The 23,284-nt window shown below is 42.0% G+C and overlaps 1 protein-coding gene across 1 annotated transcript in view; it reads right to left on the reverse strand.

Moving 5' to 3' along the window:
• The window catches only part of HYDIN (HYDIN axonemal central pair apparatus protein), a 378,086-nt gene that overhangs the window by 190,528 nt on the left and 164,274 nt on the right, over positions 1-23,284 (reverse strand). Inside the window, 2 exon segments of the mRNA XM_006152662.1 lie at positions 18,038-18,190; positions 19,789-19,953. Coding sequence (XP_006152724.1) covers positions 18,038-18,190; positions 19,789-19,953 — 318 coding nt within the window.

Below are 23,284 nucleotides of genomic sequence, written 5' to 3' on the forward strand. Positions count from 1 at the left end.
TCCTTGGGGGGTGATTTTTTCACTTTCTGTCTCTCTGTCTCTCCCTGTCTTTCTGGTGAGCGCACGTGCCCTATAGCAAAAACATCTCAAAAAAAAAAAATTGGTTGGCTGTAAGTTTTGGGGTTTATTTCTGGATTCTGGATTCTGTTCCATTGGTCAATATGTCTGTTTTTGTGTCAGTACCATGCTATTTTTTTTTTTTTTAGTACCATGCTATTTTGATTATCACAGGTTTGTAATGTATTTTGAGGTTGGGCAGTCAACTGCCTCCTACTTAATCTTTTTGCATGGTACTGCCTTGGCAATACAGGGCCTTTTCTGATTCAGACGCACTTTATGATTTTATTTTCTATTTCTGTGAAGAATGTCACTAGTAATTTGATTAGAAGTGAACAAAATTTTTTTTTAAAGGTAGGGAAATTATTCTCAGTGGGCCTGACTTAATCAGGAGAGCCTTTAAAAATGGACTGGCTCTTTCTAGTGCAAAGAATTTAAGGATGAAAGAGTTTATAGAAGGGTCCACGTGGCAAGGAACTATAAGTGGCTCTATAGAGAGCAGCCCCTGAATAATAGCCAATAAGAACATCAAGGCCTCAGTTATTTAACTTCTAGAAATGAAATCCACAAAAGTCTGAGGGGCCCTATTAGTGGTTCTTTCCAAAGTCAAGCTTTCCAAAAGGATGCAGTTTAGCAAACTCTTGATTTCTGCCTTTTGGGACCCTAAGGAGAAGATCCAGCCAGGTCATGCCTGAACCCTTTACCCATGGAAACTGAGATAATAGAATATACAGAGTTTCATGCATTTGTTTCAATGATGAACATGAGCCTTCCTAAGCCTTCCACCAAAACTGCGGCAATAGCTACCTCTGCTTTTTCTGTGAATTGGAGCTAGAAAGCCAGAGTCATTTTAGCAGTCCATAAACAATGTGCATAAGATGTATGAATGTGCATGCGGGTGCATATGACTGTGTAGAAGAGAGACAATTTGTGATCTTTTTGCAATTCAAAACTGGTACCGCACCATGCCTACTGGTAACTAGTGTTAAGCCCTCCTCCCTGAGGTTTCACATATCTAAAGACAACATTTGTTTTTTTTATTTGACAAGAGGGCATCAGTGCATTTCTTATGCAGTCCTCATCTCCCAAGGTAAAATATCCAGAGCTTTAGGGTGTTTTTAATATTTGCCATGAAAGGCAAAAGTGAATGCCATTGTTTGCACACGTCACTTCAACAATAACTGAGAGTGTGAATATGCTCAGACAGACCTGCTATTCCGTTAGCGCTAATGACTATGAAGCGTGAAGAAAACAACACTGTGCATTTTTCTTCCAAATAACTCATTTGCCAATTGAAATCTGCAAGAATCTCCGTCCATGAAATGAGAGGAAGCAAATAACAATAGGAATCAACATGCAGAGTGAGGGATTTCTTTGGATTTATACTATTATCTCAGCAGATGATCAATTCTCTGTGGAACAAGAACAATGAAGAGTCACAAGGCCTTTCTCCTTTTCATCTTCTAAATGGTATTTCTAGTCATACAGTTCACTTCCCTGAAGCAAGCCACTCCCTGCTGAAAATTAGGAGGGGGCAGAAGAAACAGTGCTCGAGAGTAAAACGGGAGGCAATTTAAGGTCATGTATACAAGCGTGAGCTTTAGTCACATGACCTGGTGGTCAACATCAGACTTAACCAATTATAGCCAGGTGATCTTGGGCTAATTTTAAGATCTAGGTTTCGGTTTCTTCATCTGTTAAATATGCTAATTCAGAACAAAACAAAATGAGTGCCAGGCATCTAGCACCTTGTCCAGCAGAGTAAATACTCAATAAATGGTGGCCATTAGTAATGTCATCAACCAAAACTTCACATCAGCTCCTTCCTGGTGGCATTCTCCAGGATCTGTACTGCTGACAGACTACCTTTCACACATCTGATCTTGCTGCCCTCTTGGTGAAGATTCTGGATGGCTCTCCAATGTCTAGATCAGTGGTGCCAAGTCTTCTATGCTCTTGTTGACAGCCGTGGAAGCTCTCAACAGAAAAATGAATGTGTACACTACCCCCTCCCCAATTGTACATATAAGTTTGAATTCATAGACCTCAGATGTGGTGGACATTTGTCACTTTTTTCTTTTCTTTTTTTTTTTTGTTGGAGAGGTTTTTTTGTTTTGTTTTGTTTTTGTTTTTGTTTTTGTTTTTGCTACAGGGCACGTTCACTCGCCAGAAAGACAGAGAGAGACAGAGAGACAGAAAGTGAGAAATCACCTCCCAGGGGGATAGCCATGCTACAATCCTTTCTCCTCCATTCTCCTCTTGGGATCTTGGGCATGCATGCACATGCGCCTGGCGTGAGTTTAAGCCACTGGTCCGGGACTCGAACCACGGTTGACTACATAGGAGTTCAGCGACATAGCCATTACACTAACTGCTGGTCCTGACTTTTTTCTGATTGATTCACATGTGAACTAACTTTTTATGTTTGGAGAAATTCATCAGTTTGTATGAACTGTTGTAGAAGATAGGCTCTCACTTCCATGTGAGAAGTCACCCAGGCCCCCTGCAAATGTGGCAGCCCATAATCAAGGCTGGTATTCTGGACACAAGCCTCCGGTCTGGGGAATCTTTTCTCAATTCTTTGTAATAGGGCCAGTGCATTTTCCAGGCTGACTCCCCAAACGCCAGGCCATTCACCACTCCCAAATGCACTGAACATCCTCGCTGTACTTAAACATGCTGCTCTCAGCAACATACTCCCATTTTTGTCTTTCTTCTCCCTACCCTTCAAGTCTCCACTGTAATTTTCTGACCTGTGAAAAACTTAAATTTGGCAGGAGAATTCATCTCTTCCTCCTCTGGGCTTACATATCATAGCCTAACTGTATTTGTGCATTCATTTCTTCTGTGAGATTGTAAATTCTTTGAAGAAAGAAATCATTCTGTTTACCTTTTGTTTCTCACCTTCGTCAGCACAGTACCAGGCATGAGGAAAAGGCTCAAAAATAAAATTGATTTTTCAGCAAATAAATATATAAAAAATGTTCAGCCTCACCAGTAAGCTGGAGAAACATGAACTTAAGTAACAGTAAACAATTTTTTCCTCTGTCAGATTTGGCAAAATCAAAACCAAAAATGTTGATGAGGGTCTGGAGAGGGTGACATTCTTCTGGGGGGCAGAATGCAAATTGGCCCTTTTTTTTTTTAGGTGATAATTCACAAACTGTATCGGACTTTATTTATGTTCCTATCATTTGACTGACTGACTGTGTTTCTGGGAATTTAGTCAAAGAAAACAGTTAATAATGTGAGCTACAATTAAGACACAGCTTTGTTTATAGTAGGGAAAAACTGAGAACAAACTATCAGTAGGGGATTAGTTAAATCAACTGTGATGGAGTTAAATGATGCAATAAAATCAGTCAGTAAAAATGATCTGTAGTGAAGTATTCCTTAATAATTCATATTAAGTGGCTACAATATATTGTTCAGTGAAAATAGCGGATAACAAAATAGTATTATGCCATGGGAGGGGGTAGGAGTACATTAGATCACACACACAGTAAGAAATTCGGGAGACACACACACAATTTTCATTGTGATTATCTGCGTGGTGTGACAAGGAGTAATTTAAAAAAAACTTCAGCCTGTTTCTTCCATAAGGATAATGTTATTTGCTAACAAGAACACACACGCTTGCATTTATTGAATAAATAACTCATCTTAAAAGAATATGGCCGTTCCTCCTCTTTAGAGCCCATTTAATTTTAATTCTGTTTGCTCTCTTGCTTCAGTCTCATGCCCGGTTGTTTCCTTAGAAGCTTTTTATAAAAATAAATAATACATGTGCAGTGTAAAATTCAAATGGAAGTGAAGGTAAAGAGCCTGTGTCCCCTGCCTGTGCATGGTCACTAGTCACTAGAGTAAGCCATTGCTAGCAGTTTTCTGCATATCCTTCAGATATACTTTATGACTAAAATTTAAAAAGCATATTGGCATATATACTTCTTTCTTTCTTCCCTCTTTTTTTAAAGAGCTGTTTTTGCTATAAGACAGAAAGTGAGAAATCACCCCCTAGGGGGAATGGCCACTCCACAATCCCTTCTCCTCCTGGGATTTTGGGCACATAAGCACACACGCCTGACGTGAGGTTTAAGCCACTGGGTCCGGGACTCAAACTGCAGCTGACTACATAGGAGTCCAGTGATGTAACCATTATGTCATCCACTGGTCCCACTATTTTTTTTTAAAGGTTTGTAGCATAGGGCGTGTGTGCTCACCGTACAGAGACAGTGAAAACTCATCCCCTGGGGCGATGGCCATGCCACAATCCCTCTCTTTTATGATCCTCTTGGGAATTTGGACACACATGCCCCCAGCATGATTTTCAAGGCCCTGGATCTGAGACTTGAACCATCTGGTGTCTTGACTACCATAGCACCTGCTGGCCCCAACATACACTTTTTCTTATACAAATGTTAGCATGCTATATAACATGATTTAAATCCACACATATGCAGTTTTAAATGTCAAACAGTTCTAGAGAAAGTATATTGTGAAATACAGTGGTACTTTGAATCTATGCTCCCTTCTTCTCCCCAACTCCAAACCTTGTCTGTTAACACAGTCAACCATGGTCAATTCTTCTAGCATTGTTTTGCAGTACATGCTTCTATATCTAAGTAATCTACTGCGGCTGCTTAACTTTTCAGTTTGGACATTATCCATTTACTTAGCACTATGGCGGGTCATATAGCTTCTCTGTCTCTCTTGCTTTCTTCTCCCAATAGTTACTTTACAGCCAGAGGATTATTTCCATTTACACCCATATAAATGTTCACAGCTGAACTAGGAAAAGTATACTGTGATTACAGTTCTCATTGTCTATAAGAATCCATGTTCCCAGGAATCACCGTCTCTTCTTGGTTTTCAATCTATCTTGGACTCATCCCCTTGCTCTCAAACAAAGGAGCGAAATGCCTCTCAGTACTTTCAGAAACACCGGGTTTTCTATAAGTTCCACTTTCTTGGAGACAAATCTCTCTAGGGGCCACCTGTTCTCCAAGTCCTGCCTGGATGGGCTGCTCTCTGGGCCTGTGACGTGGCTGGCATCCTGGGGACGCCAACCATGCTGAACCCTTCCCTGCACTCCTGGAGAGTCTGTCCCACGCCTGAGTTGCCGTTTCCTGAATCTCACGTCCTCCTCATTTTGGTAGGGCACACATTCTTCAATAGCTTTCTGAGAAAAGGGTATACAGAATGCAAAGTTTTCAGACCTCACATGTATAAAATGTCTTTATTTTAACTCCACAGTTCATTAGTCTTTTGGCTGGGGAATGAATTTAAGATTAGGATTTGTTTTCCCTTAAGAAGTCTTTTTTTCTCCTTAATGTTCCTGTTAAGAAGTTTGATGTCACTGTGTTTTCCTAATTTGGGGGGGTTGTGACCACTGCCATTAATGTTTTCTGTCTGGAAGTTCTTACAGCCTTGTCTGGGTGTGCAGCTTCTGGAACCTAATGATGTGTGCTTTGAGAGGCGTCTATTTTATCCATCACATGGCACAGCTGATAACTCTTTTCCATATATTCCTTTCCTTGGTTCTGAATATATTCCTCAAATTACTTCTTGGATGGGACCAGCAGATGGCATAATGGTTATGTCGCTGGACTCCCACATAGTTGACTGCGGTTTGAGTCCCGGACCTGGCAGCTTAAACTCACATGCATGTGTGTGCGTGTCCGCCTAAAGTCTTGAAAGGAGAATGGAGGGGAGGGGGTTGCGGAGTGGTCAGCCGCCCTGGGGGGTGATTTCTCGCTTTCTGTCTCCCTGTCTCTGTCTCACCGGCGAGCGCATGTACCACCCTATAGCAAAAAAATCCTCTTTAAAAAAACATTACTTCTGGATACTTTCCTCACTTACATTTTAAATTTTGCTCTTTCTGACATACTTGAATTTTAGAACTCCTGAGCCAACTGTCTAATTTCTCTTAATTTCTAGCTTTTTCTTTCTTTTTTTTTATTTTCTGACAGTTCCTCAATGTTATTTTTCTATCAGATTCTAAACCTTTGATTTAGAATCACAGTTTTTTATAATTCTATCAGATTTTAAACTTTTGTGATCATACTTTTAGTTTCTATGAGCATATTTTTATTTTTATTTTTAAAAAGTATCACCAGTTCTTATTCATGGATATGAAGTTGTCTTTTATTTTCCTGGAATTAATTATCATTTTGTTTTCTTTTAAACTTTCTTTTCTTGGGGCCAGCAGGTGGTGTAATGGTTATGTAGCTGGACTCCTATGTAGTTGATTGCATTTTGAGTCCCAGACCCGGTGGCTTAAAGCTCATGCCAGGCGTGTGTGCGTGCATGCCCCAAATCCCAAGAGGAGAATGGAGGAGAAGGGATTGTGGCATGGCCATCCCCCTTGGGGGGTGATTTCTCACTTTCTGTCTCTCTGTAGAGCACATGAACTCTATAGCAAAAATCTAAAAAATAAACAAATAAGTAAAATAAACTTTCTTATCTTGTATTGTCTTTATTTCCTCCAAGCTCTCATTTTTTATGCTTTTTAGTTTCTTTCTTATTTTATTATAGGCTTTCCTGGTGGAGCTTGGGTAAGACGTAAATTTAAAAGGGAAGCACTAAAACCTCTGTATGCTTGGGTAGCAGCCGAACAAGGCCATCAAATATTCCAGACAGCTGATTATCAGTTTAATTTCTCCCTTTTCTTGTAGCTGGTCAAATTTCTCACAGAAAAAAAATTTTTTTTTTCCAATCTTCTGCCTATGTTCTGGGAACTGAGAGAAAAGGAAGCTGGAGTTTTACCTTTCAGTATGAGGATTTTTCTTGTAGTTTTCTTGTTTGCAAAATGGCACCCTGGCCTTAGGAGTATTTGAGAAGCCAGCTGCCAGCTTAATCTTATTCCTTTTAAAGTAAGGTGTCTTTTATCTAGCTTATTTTAACAACTATTCTTGGTCATCAGAGTTTTATTATAATATGTTTATCTTGCTTGGTTTTGTGTTTATCTTGCTTGGTTTCCATAATGATTTTTAAATGTGTTGCTTGATCTCTCAGCCATGAACTATTCTTCCCCATTCTCTTCTTCTAATATTCCAATAACCATACTCCCATTTTTGTTTGCTTTATCATCTCTTCTGTATGTTTCAACCTTTTCTCTCTCCATTTTGCATTTTGGGTAGTTTCTTCTGACTTGTCTTTGACTTTCCCAGTTCTCTCTCCACTGAGTCCTTAATTTCAATCGTCTTCTTCATGTCTACAATTCCCTCTTTTTTTTAATAGTTTCCAGATCTCTCTCAGAATGTTAAATATTTTTATTTCCTTTAATGTGGTAAGCATATTTTAGTTTTCTACTAAGTTGTCTTATGTCTCTGTATGCCTGATTATTTTAAAATAAATGGTTGAACATTGTTTATAGAGGTATTCTGGGGGTCTAAAATGACGTTCTCTCCCTCCAGTGATGATAATATGTTTGCTTCTGGGAAAGTTGTGGAGGGGAAACTAGCAATCCTGGATCTCCTTCATCCAGGAAGAGATTGAAATCATCTGAATTGAGGATCTGATCTAGTTTACCGTTGTTCCCTAGTATACAGCCTTTCTCAGCATCTGGGTGTTTTATCAGAGTCCATGCTCCTCTATTTTTTTAAATTTGTTTGTTTTTGCCATAGGGCATGTACACTCACTAGAGAGAGACAGAGACAGAGAGAGGGAAAGTGAGAAATCCTCCTCCTCCCAGGGGGGATGGCCACACTACAATCTCTTCTCTTCTCCGATTTTGGCACACATGCGCATGTGTCTGGTGTGATTTTCAGGCCACCAGGTCTAGGACTTTAACCTCAGTCAGCCATGTGGGAGTACAGTGCCTTAACCATCATGCCATCTGCTGGCCCTCTCCTCCAATTTTTCTCTCTTTAGACTTACAAGTTTTCTCAAAGCAACTTTCAACCTCTTTTGGAAACATTTAGGAAAATTAGTCCCAGATGCTAGGCATACATATGTTGGTTTTCTTTTACTCTTAGGTTGTCAGTGGCTTGCTTACTCCTTGATTCCCTGAATTCATGATTTTTTCATTTTGTCCAAATTGTCTTAGGGGAAAAGTTTGGAATGATAGAATGAATAGAAAGATACTGTACAATTATACCAAGAGGCCCTGTTGGTCAAGTAACTGCTATCTCTCTTGATTTTCCTATTTATGGGGGAAAGTCTATAAGAATGATAAGGCCAATTAACTGTTTATACTATAAAGACAGGTATACATTACTCATGTTTTTCTCAAGTAATAATGTTCTGATGATCTTTTGGGATAACTAGATTAGCATCCTTGAACGAAGATCATACCGTTCTTTCTAAATGGTACTGTTTTTTCAATGTCCTTCAACTCGGTGAAGGGTGTCAGATCAAACACAAGGCACCAGGACAGTTAAATACAAGGAAAGAGGACAGCTCGTGTGCACACAGGCCTGATCTACACAGTGCTAGGGGCTAGGGGGCGTCAGTACACATGAAGAAGTAAGCTTCATTACGATATTCAGAAAGCAAAGGAAGCTAAAATTTCTAAATAGCAATTTATTTGCTAATAAACCCATTTTCCCTGATAGGTGAAGACACGTGTACATACCTCGATACACATGTATTTACTGTCAAAATATGGAGAAACGAGTGAAGAAAAAGGAAAAGGCAGTATTAAAGCCCCGAGACCGTGGAGCTCTATACTATACAGATAAGTTACTGCAAAACCTGAAGGCCTCCCTGAGTGCTCCTTACGACTTGTTCTTTCTTATCTAAAAAAGAAATGCTAAAGACTTTCAGATGTAGTGCCACAAAATGCATGTCTTTCCGTGGCTCATTACATCTGGATCTTTTTGTCTATCAACATTAATAACCAAAACTACCTTTAGCGAATGCTCTTTTTCTTTTTCTTTTTTGGAGAGGTTTTCGCTATAGGGCGTGCGAGCTTGCCAGAAAGACAGAGAGAGACAGAGAGATAGAAAGCGAGAAATCACCCTCCAGGGGGAGGGACACGCCGCAATCCCTTTGCCTCCATTCTCCTCTTGGGATCTTGGGCATGCACGCACACGCGCCCAGCATGAGTTTAAGCCGCCGGGTCCAGGACTTGAACCGCGGTTGACTACATGGGAGTCCAGTGGCATAGCCATTACGCTAACTGCTGGCCCAAAATGCTCACTTTTTAACAGGCACTTTCTACATATATCATGTTTAAGTTTCTCGATGCCATTATTAGTTCCACGTAAAGAGAAGGAACTGAGGCTCAGAAAAATGAAATAACTTGCCCAGAGTTAGCAGATTCAGAACTAGGATTTGATTCTACTTCTGTCTGAATACAATACCCTTACTCTTGATGGTACGGAATACTCAGGTACTCAGTAACTCCCTGAGAGCTGTGCACGGCACACATCCATCATTGCCCTCAGATAATGTTGCCCTTACCTCCCAGGTGCATCCTAATTAAGTATCCTAATATCCTTGGGGAAGATTTTTCCGCCAAAGCATGAAACTTAATGTTTCACACAACAATTTCATCGCAATTGATACTTTAAAAATACATACTCCAAGTGCCATCCTATGGAGAATTCTGCTGTTTCATACCAGCCTCTCCATTCTCTGTCCTCTACCTTGTGACAAGAAAGAGAAAGTGGAGTGGAAGAAGAGTACGATGTTCTCCCTGATAAACATCACGTAATCTCGATGAATGTGTGCTGGCGATTTTCTACCATTAATAAACCTCTTCGTCATGCTATTTAATGCACTTCTTTTTGTTGTTGTTGTTGTTCACTAAATAAAAATTCTTTATTTCATTTTGTACTTGCTTAATATTGAATCTGTCCACTGTCAGTGTGCAAAACAGGAAGACTACATCCTTTAGCTGATAATGACAATGACCACCATCTCTTAAAAGTGACAGGAGTTGGGTCGATGATGCCTGTAATGGAGAACTTATAAAATTCCATGGCCGAAGGAAGATAGGATTTGAAGGGAACAGCAACAACAACAACAAGACCACATTTGATCCATAAAAAGGAAGTTTTACCTTAACCCCCTTCTGGGATGACTGGTACTAACTGCATACTTGAATAGTGATTCTTTACAAAGTTTTTGTTCTAAAACTAAGGACTAGGACAGAAAGAATAAAGGTGAACGGACTTGAAAGGCATACAGGAAATCAAGCTATTTCTCTTTTATTCTCTGGATAGCTCTGCAGTAACCAAGGAACCAAACCCCTTCTTTTCATTCTGGCTTGAGCTTGTACTCAAGCTAATCATCTTCAATCAGTAGAGCTGCCTTTCTGAATTCAGGGAAGGTGCTGACCCACCACGTTAACTAACGTTCAATCAATAGCTTTCCTTTTCGCAGTGTGCTTCACAATCAATAGGACCCGCTGGAAGCTATCTTCTGGGCTTCAGGGTTAGCTTTGCCAAAGCCGAAGAGGTTTCAGAATGGCGTGGGAGTGAGAGACTCGCAACTTTCTGTCAAGCACGAACCTTTGCTTCTCAAGGTCTCTTGACGTTATTGCCACTGGTATTTCCCCCCCCACCACCCCCGGGTCACCTGGGATGGCTCAAGAAGAGTTCAGTCTACTTCAGAATGGCCATGACTTTTATGTGGCAAAAGAAAAGATGCCCACCATGATAAACTACCATTTTATTCTCTTCTCATTCCCTATTCTGTACACTTGTCCACAATTAAGGAAAAGATAGAAGAACTCTGCCAACTGAAAACATTTCGCCATCTCTCTGTAAGTGTTCCTGTGATAATATATAAAGCACTACAGAAAGTGGTTAAAAGGACTAACCGGGAACCAGCAGATGGTGTAATGGTTACGTTGCTGGATTCCCACATAGTCAACTGTGGTTTGAGTCCCAGACCCGGCAGCTTAAAACTCACACTGGGCACGTGTGCATATGTGCCCAAGATCCTGAGAGGAGAATGAAGGAGAAGGAACTGCAATGTGGCCATCCCCCTGGGGGGTGATTTCTTGCTTTCTGTCCCTCTCGCTGTCTCTCTGGCAAGCACAGATGCCCTATAGTAAAAGAAAAATTAAAAAAACGACTCTCTAAAATAAAAAAAGGACTAGCTATAAATAAGTTTAAGACTTAAAACATGGCTTCCACTCTAACACGTAAAAAAAGAGAGAGAAAATTTGGGAAAAAAAGAAAGAACTAGCAGTACTCAAAAGCAAAATAAACATCATACGTACTACAAACGGAACAGAAACAAGGTAGAGATCTGAAGACAGAGACCTGCTGGCCTCTGGGTTCTGAAACCAGTAGAGGCACCTTGAGAAAGAAAAATGGGACCAGAAAGAAGAAGGGAACAAGGGATGGGGCTGAACAAAGCTGTGATGTTATGAAAACTTTAAGCTACACACAGATGTGTGGTAGGGGCAGTGGACATAGTGGTGAAGAAGTAGGGACTGGAACCAGCAGTTAGTGTAATGGCTATGTCGCTGGACTCCCATGTAGTCAACTGTGGTTTGAGTCCTAGACCTGGTGGCTTAAACTCACACCAGATATGTGTGCGTGCATGCCCAAGATCCTGAGAGGAGAATGGAGGAGAAGGGATTGCGGCGTGGCCATCCTCCTGGTGGGTGATTTCTCTCTTTCTGTCTCTCTGGTGAGTAACACATGCCATATAGCAAAAACTTCTCCCAAATAAATAAATAAATAAATAAAAAGAAAAGAAGTAGGTACTATCATGTGGATAGACCCTAGGCCAAATCATGGGCCATAGCAATAACTAAATTTGTGATTTCTCCAATATCCCTAGGGAGGGGAAGCACAAGACCTGATTAAAACTAGTGATCACTATCCAAGGTGAAGACAACCATTAGCAGGCTAGAAAAGGAGAAATGAGCACTGAGAAGGACAGAAGCACATGCCCCACACACCAGACTTATTTATCATTTAAAATTCCAAATGCTCAGAAGAACAGCTGCAAACAATCAGGCAATGAATTCATTCTTGAATAATCAATAGCATAAACTGAAATTGATCAGAAAAGGCACCTGAGATCCTCAGAGAGACAATATACACAAAACAGACTGTGAAACAGTAACAGAAAGATTTTTAACAGGAAGTGACTATGAATAAGCAATGATCATTCTTGCAATTAAAAAATACAGCCACTGAAATTAAACTGAAAATGTAAATAGATGGGATAAACGTTAGGCTTGCCAAAACCAGACCGCATTTGCGAATCGGAACATACCACTGGGGAGACAACAGAAAGTAATGAAGAGGTGAAAATACATTTGAGAGGTAAAAAACAGGCATGTAGACTAGCGGAAGAATATGTACATATACCCATACATATCAAACACGCACACACATATGGATGTGTGGATGAGGATGTGTATCTATTTTTTTTTCTCCATGTAAGAATCAGGAGGAATGGCAGAGAAAAATCATGTGCTACCATGGCTGGGTCTTGATTTCTTTAAGTAAAAGAATCTGAGGTAAATGTTGAAAAAAAAAAGTTAACACGTATTAAATTTTACTGTCAAGTATATTTCTTTAATTCTTTTGCATTAAAAATATGTTAAATGTACATATTCCTGATCTCTAGAATCAAGAATTTCTGTGGTGGATCAGAAAAGGACTAGACTAAAATTCAGAAAATCTGAGGTATAGCAGACTTTTGTCATGTAACCTTGGCCGATTTTCCTAAGAAAACCTGTTATTTTATCTGCTAAATGGGGACACTATAGGGCTGGCAGTGGTTAAGAGCGCCAGATCCCATATGGCCAGCCACAGTTTGAATTCCAGCCCAGGAGGCTTGACAAAAACAGGCCAGGTGCATATGCATGTGTGACCTAAATCTTGACAAAATGGAGAAAAGGGAAGAGAAGTGACTAGGAGAAAAAGGGATTGCAGCATGATCATATCCCATTGGTAAGTGAAACTTCTCCCCCCCCCCAAGTGTTTCTCTTTGATGAGTACACATACCCTCTGGCAATTCAAAAGTAAATAAAGAGTTTGGGATAGTCAGGTAGTGTGGTGGTTAAGATGACTGGATCCCATATGGTCGATTGTGCAGTTCAAGTCCCAGACCAGGTGGGTTGAAAAATGTGCCAGGTGTGTGTGCATGTGTGCCCCAAATTCCAAGAAAATGGAGGAAAAGGGATTGTGGTGTAGCCATTTCAACCATGTGAGGGAGGAATAGTGATTTCTCACTTTCCCTCTCGCCCTGTCACTGTCTGTCTCTACTAGTGAGTGCAGGCACCCTATGGCAAAAAACTAACATAAATAAATAGATAGACAGATCAACAGTTGGATGGATGGATAGACAGAAATGCTATAATCTAAAGGGAATGAATATGTGTTGAGAACACAGAAAGTGCTCTGACATGAAACACTCAACATGAGAACTTAGCTACGATCTAAAAACCCAAATATTTTATCATAAATATGTCTTAGTAAATGAAACTACTATTTTGCAAAACTCATTTGCTATGGTTAAAATGTTCACCCAAAATTCACATGTCGAGATTTGGTTGTGAAGGATTAAGAACGCATACTCTAAATCACACTATGGTGTTAAAAGGTGAGGCCCTTAAGAATAGATTAAGAGTACAGTCATCAGGGTAGGACCCCCATGTCAAGTCCTGGTGGGTTTAAAATGGAGAGGGAATGAGACAGATAGTGACACAAGGACACAGATGCTCTGTGCAGTTTTTGCCCTCATGATGTAAATGCCTTGGGACTCCACAACACCCCTGCCAGAGGGGGTCCTGTGCTTTAAACTCCAAATGGTAAGCTGAATAAAACTTCATTTTTATAGATCATCCAGTTTCAGGTATTTCTTGTTTTTAGCAATGAAACACACTAGATCATCATCCAAAACAACAACTACAAAAAGAACAGAGAGAAATACTATCGATACAACTGTAATTGGTCTTGGATTCATGCCCGTTTCTTTCCTTTTTCTTTATCCCTTTTTTCTTACCACTTCCTTGAACACTTTCCTTCCATAGATGCAACAGTTAGTTCATGTTGAGGGCTGAGCTCATCTACCATTGAAAACTAAACCTTCTGTCTTTAAACACATTATGGGCTATAACATCTCAGTGACATCATCTGTCAAAAGGCCTGGGGATTACTGTTTGCCCATTAGAAATCTCTCAGGCACATTCTTCTATACAGTAAATTCTGCAGAGGACTTAGTCCTAGCCTAGTGTGAGCTTGGATATGCAAGGATGGCATAGCATATGAAGCACAGCCAGCAGTTCAGTTACCAAGATGGCCGTCAAGGTGGGCTTCCTGCCCAATCTACAGGCCAGTTGCCACACTGAGTTTAAAAGGAACGCTCCAGTAATGGCCACATTTTCCCTACTTTCTAAAATGGATAAGACCCTGTGCCAAAAATGCCTTCCTGTCAATCTCCTTCTGGGTTGGTCTATTCTATTTTGTTAAAGTAGGGGCATAAATTTGAATTTTAAACCTCTCCTAAGAACTGTAATAGTTAGTGATATTTATATATAGTTACATATGTGAACTGAATGCTTTTTTGTACTGCATTATAAAGGATAAAAAAAAGGAAATGTAAAGGTAGATTATTTACATTGAAGCAATTATGGTTGGTTGAAAAATGACATAGTGGAGATAATTTACATGTATAAATTTCAATACATTTCTGAATGAAATGAAACATATCTAAAAAAAAATTAATTTCTTCTCTTGGCCTTTTGGCAAATCCTGCTCTTCTAGGTGTGTCTACCTTTAAGTGTCTTTTAAAATATGAAACCAAGATCCTTGGCTTCCAAGACTATTTTCATAACCACCGGTTAGATAAAGTCAATCGGTAGAGTAGTAAGGCAGAAAAGAACATGGGTCTGAAGTCAGACCAGGTGGGCCCGAGCCAGGTCTGCCACTTACAGGTGAAAGCAATTTATTTAATCTGTCACTGCCTGTTTCCACCTCATTAAAATGGAGATCATAACAGGATTTTTCTCACAGAGTTGTAATAAATTAAGCCCTGTTTATAAAGTGGCAAATATTTAGAACTAAATAAATTAGTTGTAATTAATTTGGTGTCATCATCATAACTGCCAAGCCTTCTGCTAGGTGCTGGGAGTTCCATACCCAGACTAATTTAAAAGGACAGACACATAAACAAACATAGAAAGGGGGTCTCTGCTGAATTTAGGAAGTAACCCGGTGGTGTAGATATAAAGGCAATATGAAAGCTCAGTGATTGTCTTGCAGCCATGTGATTGTGTATGGTTATGGCAGGAGACCAGGAAGAATAAATGTTTTTAAAGAACCATGTGAATAAAGTATCGGAATTCCTGTTTCCTGGATCCAGGAATTCTAGACATCTAACTACAACGGCCTCTCCCTGCAGACATGGAGGCAGGCCACCGTAAGATTTCTTAGCTCCAGCTGAATCCCAAAGTGTCACTGACAGCTATATACTAGGCTTTGGGCTAACTGCAGCCAAGGCTGAACTTCATGTGCTTTCTTCCAAAACACATCCATTATGTAATTGGATCAAACCAGTAGAAGTGTCCTTCTATAAGATTTTTCTTTAAATATTGTCGAGCAATATTCTTTATACAAGATCCACAGGTGCTGAAGCAACATGGGAGGTGTGTCAGAACCTCCTGTTAAAAAGAACAAGAGACCCTATTGCCTAGTGATTAAGGGAGTCAGTACCCACTAGGGTTCAAATCCCACCCCCAGTGACTTGAAAAACACACCAGGCATGTGTGCATTCATTCCCCAAAACCTGACAAGATGAAGAAAAAGAGGAGAAGGGATTATAGTGTGACCATGCCCTTTGGGAGATGCTTTCTCCCCTTCTCTCTCACTGTTTTTCTGTCTCTGGCAAGTGAATACTCTCTGGCAATTAAAAAAATAACTACGTATGAAAATGGCTTCCTTTGTAAGAAATAAGGATAAATAATAAAAAAAAATGACTTATGATAGTGAGAAATGACTGCTAATTGGGAGCAATATCTCTGGTGAGATATTGTCACAAACAGACAGAAAACTACAATCCTGGGAGCCAGGTGGTGGCACAAAGGTAATGCAGCTGGACCACACGGGAAAGGTCCTGGGCTCACATCCTGGGACCTCCCTGAGCATACCAGGGGTATGTATGTGTGCTTGTGATCCAGACTAGCCAGGCCTGGGGTGGACCATGGTATGACAACCCTGTTGGGGATATCTATCTGCCTATATCACTCATGGAAGAAATAAATTTTTAAAAATCTTACTCTTTCCAATAGTGAATTTTATAAAATTAATTATATATGATTCTTCAGAAATACATCACAAATATCAAAACTAAATGTCAGCTCTCATTCAAATGCCAATAACTTGAGGAAACTATGCTATGTTATTATAATTTTTATATTTAAATATAGGAAGCTATTTGTAAAATCAAGAATATTTTCAATTACTGGATTAAAAATTCCTATATTCTGCACATGAAATAAACCCACACCAAAATACTGTATTATTTCTGTCCTTATGTAAGAATTAAAAAAATAAAAATTAGCTTATAGAATACTTGCAGGTCTAAATGTCATAAAATACACAGAAATTATATAGCTCATTTCATTTTCTCTTTCTTTTTGTTTTTCCTTCAGGTTTTTGCTGTAGGGCATGTGTGCTTGCAGGAGAGAGGCAGTGAGAGGGAAAGTGAGAAATCACCCTCCAGGGAGGATGACCACATCACAATCCCTTATCCTCCAATCTCCTCTGTTCTCCTTTTGGCACACGCACATGTGCCCAGTACGATTTTCAAGCTGCTGAGTTCAGGACTCAAACCATGTGGCCATGTGGGACTCTAGCACCTTAACTACTATGCCAACTGCTGGTCTGGAGATAGACTTATTTCTAAAATCATTTTATATCTATCTTTGTATGTATCTTTGCTTTGCTCTCTGTCTTCTTTTTCATTTCTATTTTTGGCACATACTATCTTGCTGAATTTCATACATCCTTGTACTCAGAAGAAATAGAGAATAAAAATAGAATAAACAGGGGCCAGCAGGTGGCATGGTGGTTGAGGTGCTGGACTACCACAGGCCCAACCACATTTCAAATCCCAGACTTGGTAGTTTGCTTTCTTCCCTCACTCTTCCTTCCTCTCTCTTGTCAAATTGAATAATAATAATAAATAACATTAAAAAGGAATAATTCTTTTTTAAAAATATTTATTTCATTATTATTATCATTCTTTTAAAAAAAATTTTTACCAGAGAGAGACAGAGAAAGAGAGAAAGGAAAAGTGAGAAAACAAGCCACTGGGTCTAGAACTTGAACCTTGGTCGGCCATGTGGGAGTTCAGTGCCTTAACCACCGTGCCACCTGCTGGCCCCCAAAATTAATAGTTCTTTTCTAAGAAATAGACTAAACAGGGGACCAGCAGTTGGCGTAATGGCTATGTTGCTGGGCGTAATGGCTATATTGCTGGACTCCCATGTAGTCAACTGCGATTTGAGTCCCGGATCCGGTGGCTTAAACTCATGCCAGGTACGTGTGTGTGCGCCCAAGATCCAGAGAGGAGAATGGAGGAAAAGGGATTGAGATGTGGCCATCCTCCCTGGGGGGTGATTTCTTGCTTTCTGTCGGTCTGTCTCTGTCCTTCTGGCAAGTGCATACGCCCTATAGCAAAACCCTCTCCCCCCCCCAAAAAAAAAGAATTAAACAAATAAACAAACTTGTAGTCAAAAGTATTCAAATTAAAGAAAGTACTTCACGTTACAGGGACATTCAAATAATGTTTTTTGGAGGCCTAGGCTGGTCTTAGGTTCAGTAAGAACTTGTCAGCCTCTGAAACATCTTTAAATGAATTTTCTTTTTTATCAAAAGATATGCACCTTATGTTTTCCTAATCTATGAAAGGATTATAGCAACAAGGAATTGGGATGGGAATGACACAGTTTAATCATGCCAATCTCTGCTTCTGGTGAGAATTTCACAGACATGCTGTGAGCATAGGGCCACTGCCAGTACGACAAGGCAATGTTTCATCACTTGACAGTCCCGTGACTTACCATGTGTGCTCGAAATAATGCAGGAATGAAGGACTGGTTAGATACGTTGAGGATCCTGGAGGAGTCCTGTAGGACGTAGATGTTGCCAAAATCTATTTGGAAGGGATGGATGTAGATAACGGGGCCCTCTCCAATGCTCTTTACATGACATACCTGTGTACCAGGAGAAAGGAACAGCTGTAAATGGAGAGCCTTTGAAATGGATTGAAACAGAAGCTCCTAGGCACCCTATTAATAAAAAGTAGGGGCATAAAAGGCGCTATGCCCCACTGGTGCACCTTGGTCTGAGGGATACATGGCTAGCCATGCTGGGTCCTATCTGTGACTCCTGCCCAGAATCCCTGTCCAATAATGACGCTCAGCACCCTAGTCAGCCCAGAACTGCGCACTGGGGAAACCAGAAACCTGGCTCCCTGTGTCCCACGCAGCACTCTCACCTCCAGAACACTTCATGTAGGGTTAAGAGCTGGCACTTCAGTGTCAGATGTGGCTAGGTTTCAGTCTGGGTTCTGTCACTATAGTCGTAGCTTGGCAGGGCCAGGCCTCTGCACATGGTTGGGGGTTCCCCTCTCCCTGTGCCCTTAGACAGGAACTGTGCTGGAGGAGGGTGGGCCCCTTTCTTTCATAAGGTGCTGTCGGCTCTGAAGGCTACCCTCTCACGGGCTGCATCTGTGCAGAGACGGGGACAGGGAAGCTCACAGGGCACCTGTGCTGGCGGCACATTTGGGGGGCTGGCCTGCCTCTGTGCTGCCGCTAAGCCAGGCGGCTTACCTACGGCATCTTATACAGGAGAGAGAAAAGCAAAGCCCTTGTCTGGTACGCTCTCTGAGCAATCAGAATGACTTCAGACAAACGTAAGTGGACAGCCTCCAGCTCCCAAGAAAATCAAATGTCCAGGAATACACACGGCCTGTTGGGCAACTTCCTTTAGGATTCAAGATTTATCCTCAATTCTGCCCAAGCAGCAGAGAGCTTCCCATGTCTCCCTCTTCCCACGCTTGGGGAGACACTATTTCTCTTAACAGCTTTAGCAGGTTAATTTAGGCTATGAGTCAAGTCAACAAACAGGAAAAGATCAGTGTGCAGTGAATGGAACTGCTCCCACAGCCCACACGCAACTAACTGGTGATACTCAAACCCAGCTTTGCACACGGAACGGCTGAGGAGCTCCCCTCAGGGATTCTGATCTAAAAGGCCTGGAGAGAGGGTCAGGTCTATAAGTGTGTGTGTGTGTGTGTGTGTGTCCCCTGACACCCAGTTATGCTGAAGAACAAATCGCTATAAAACACCACTCCTCCTAGATAGAGCTGCAAGTAGATGCCATAAGTAACAGAGCATTTATGCTTCGCCACTGCAGAATGAAAATGTAAAACTCCAGAATGACTGACGACTGAAGGATATTTGAATATGGAGTGTAACTTAAATGAGGCAATTCAAAATGTTTGACAAAAAGTACAGCAATTTCACGCCAGCTGGTGGCATGCTGGTTAGGGCAGCTGGCTCCCATATGACCGACAGCGAGGTTAAAGGCCCTGACCTGGTGGCTTGAAAAACACGCTAGGTGCATGTATGCCCGTGCCTACAAATCCTGAGAAAAGAACGGAAAAGGGACTGCAGTGTGACCATCGACCCCAGGAGGTGATTTCTCACTCCCTTGCTTCTCCAGCTAGTGCATACCCCCGTAGCAAATTAAAACAGACAAATACAAAAATACAGCCATTTCAACTGCAGTTCTGAACGCAAGCTCTCACCATAGGGGGGTCTGGGCTCCCGAAGATCGAGATGTACACTGTGGACTTGTATTCTCCAATAACCTGGGTCTCCAGGGCCAGCGGGATGTGTGCTGTGCTGTGGGGGGAGATGACCCCACAGGGGCTGGGGCTGGAAAGCAGCACAGGAGACGCACCCTCATACACCTGGGGAAAGACAGCCGAGGCATAAGCAAGACCAAAGCACAGGATGGAACAACAGCATCAAGATTTATTTTGAAACAACTGCTGTCCAGAGTCCGTGGAAGTTCTTCAGAAATGCCTCATTGCCCAAGCAAGTAAGCAAATGGGGACTGAGCATCCCAACTTATCCCAAAGGAGGTTTGGTTGAGTAGACTGTGCCTAAGGTCCCACATCCTAGGTGCCCGACACAAGAGGACACAAAAATTACCCACGGCATGAATTAGTTCAGGACAGCAGCTTTCCTTTGCGTGTTCTCTGACTTTCCCTCCATGCCTTCAGGCCTCCTTCCCTACCCCGTTGTCCCTTCATGCTCCGTTGACAGTGGCCACTGGTGTTTCCTGAGCACATGACGTGACCTGCCATCTCCAACCCGGTGCACTTGAGGCTGCTCTTCCTGCAATGCCGGTCCCCTTCAACCTGCCTGGCATACCCAGCCTGATCCCCCCCAGCCAGGTTCCCTCAATTCTCTAGGGTGGAGGCTGGTCTGCTGCTTCCAGGGGCCATCTTGTGCTCCCAGGAGACGTCCTTTTCCACAGCACACGCTGGACAGCACTGGGACCATCCCCATGTCCATTTTCTCCATCACCGTAAATTTCCTAGGGCGTGGCCAGGCCTCTCCTCTCTACATGCCCACTTTCTGGTCCCAAACATGTGGGGGAACTTCAAAATGGCTCATGGAAAAATGGAATTAAAATATGAGTTTATTTTGGAGCAAAAAGTTTCGGAAGCCCATAAGCAGTTTTTTCATAATACAGTTTTCATGAAGTTTTGAAGCGCCCACCCTTGCATACTGAACACTTGTTTTTTTTTGATGAGGGAATGCATATATGAATGTTACCTAGTATGTATCAAATCTGTTCCTCACAATTTTGTTCTGCAGCATATTATTAGCTTGTCTGCAACCAGAACAACAAAAAACGAAAAGCTGGGGCCAACAGATGGCAGGTCGGTATGGCACTGGATTCCCACAGGGCTGACTATGGTTTGAGTCCTGGACCCGGTGGCCTCAAAGACATGTTGGGCATGCGGGCATGCGTACTCAAAATCCCAAGAGGAAAATGGACTGTGGTGTGGCCATCCCCCTGGAGCATGAGTTCTCATTTTCCCTCTCTCTGTCTCTCCCTGGCAAGTGCACGTTCCCTATGGCAAAAACAAAAACAAAAAACAGACAGACAAAACAAGAAAAGTCCCACAGAAAATAAGTTTGGATACTTTTGGGAAAAACTTCCCCAAGCCTCTGCTCCTCTGGGGAAAAAGCATGTAGGTTTCACCTGTCCAGAGCACCCCATGATCTTTCTGCATCTAGTCTGGCCTAAAATGGCCTAATTTGACTCGACCTGCCTGGGCAGCAGTACTCTGCCAGGCCCTGCTAGAGCCTGAGGCCAAAGGAAAAATCAGTAATACTGATCCTTTCTTAAACTAAGTTTGATATTTTGTTCATTAAGAACTTGAGAAAATTCATTTTGATTTTTTTTTTTTTTTTTGCTATAGGGCGCATTCACTCGCCAGAAAGACAGAGAGAGACAGAGACAGAAAGCAAGAAATCACCCCCCATGGGGGATGGCCACGTCGCAGTCTCTTCTCCTCCATTCTCCTCTCGGGATCTTGGGCACGCACGCACACGCGCCCAGTGTGAGTTTAAGCTGCTGGGTCCAGGACTCGAACCGCGGTCGACTACGTGGGAGTCCAGCGACATAGCCATTACGCTAACTGCTGGTCCCTAATTTTTTAGATCATAGCATAAAAATATTACAAATCTTGATTACTGAGTGGCTCCCCCTTAAATTCTGTGCTCAAGATAAGTTCCTGGCCCTGCTATGAAAAAAGCCCCTTGGGACCAGCAGTTAGCGTAATGGCTATGTCGCTGGACTCCCACGTAGTCGACCGCGGTTCATGTCCTGGACCCGGCGGCTTAAACTCATGCCAGGCACGTGTGCGTGCGTGCCCAAGATCCCAAGAGGAGAACGGAGAAGAAGGGATTATGTTGTGGCCATCCCCCCGGGGGGTGATTTCTCTTTTTCTGTCTCTCTGTCTCTCTCTGTCTTTCTGGCAAGCCCACGCGCCCTATAGCAAAGTCTCTGCCCCCCCCGGCCAGCCTTGAAAAGCAAGCCCCTCCATCCCTACTCTGTCCCTGCCCTCAGACCCAGGCTCTGCTCTGAGAGCTGGTGATGACCATGCACTGTGCAGGGCCATCCCATTCTGCTGCTGAGCACCTGTGCCCAAGACGCCTCTCTTCACCCCTACCCTGGCCTCTGGCCTGTAGCAGAGAAACCCACAGAACGATTCTAATTCTCTTTTACATAACAGCCCCTTGACTAGTGCAAGGAGCTGTCTTATCCCAGCTATGTCTTCTTTGCTCCAGATTTAACACTTGAGTTGGTTCCTCACGTGACCTGGGTTTGGGGATGATGTGATTTGCCATATTGGTTACTTGATACGCAATGCCTCTTTCTCTCTTTCTTTCCTTTTTTTTTCTTTTCTTTTGAGTTTCTATTTTGAAAAACACGATGACAAAATCTGAAGGTAAAATCTTGGCTGTGTTTTGACCTGTGGCTACCTCCTTGAGCTCAGTGCTGTTTGTCTCTGCCGCAGCCTAAACCCACGCTGCTTCTATGGCTCCACACTGCTCTTTTAGCCCATTCTGAAATTGGAGCCGAATAACCCCCCGTTTGAATTTTTGGCATGATTTTTATTAAAGTGCTGAACCTGCTAAGTTTTAAACCCAGATGCATTCTTGGTAAACTGCATCTCATTAGTAACCTTCCATTACTCTATAGTCTCTACAGATCTTTTTGAATCTTTTATCCATACGTGAACTGCATAGTCTCCCGCCAAGTAAGGCGTGGTGGCCTGTGACAGATACATTTCATAAAACATTAAGAGGCAAGTCCTCCTTTCTCGTTCCTGTGTTATCTCTGGCCTTCTGGCCCAACAGGTCCATTTATAAATATTACATTATTATGCCTGAGTGATGCCATGCAAGTCACAGCCATGAACACAAACGGAAACTCCTAGCTCACGGTTAAGTCACGGGCAATTATTTGCAGGTGCGATTCCGCATGTTGACTTAATTGACACTTTTCTTTCTTTCTCAAGGGCAATTTCCCTGGGAAATCAACAACCGTTTAGACTTGCAGCTGCTTCTGCATGCAGATGACAATCCAGCTGTGCCTTTACAACCCCACCCCCAGATTAGCCAAGAGTTAAAAGTCAGAATTATATAAGGGCATGTGCTTAGGAACATGGCTCTGCAGAAGGATTTCTCTTTCTCATTGATGGAATCTAGTAGAAGGAA

Source organism: Tupaia chinensis, unplaced genomic scaffold (genome assembly GCF_000334495.1).
Source record: "Tupaia chinensis unplaced genomic scaffold, TupChi_1.0 Scaffold000355_1, whole genome shotgun sequence".
NCBI lineage: Eukaryota > Metazoa > Chordata > Mammalia > Scandentia > Tupaiidae > Tupaia > Tupaia belangeri.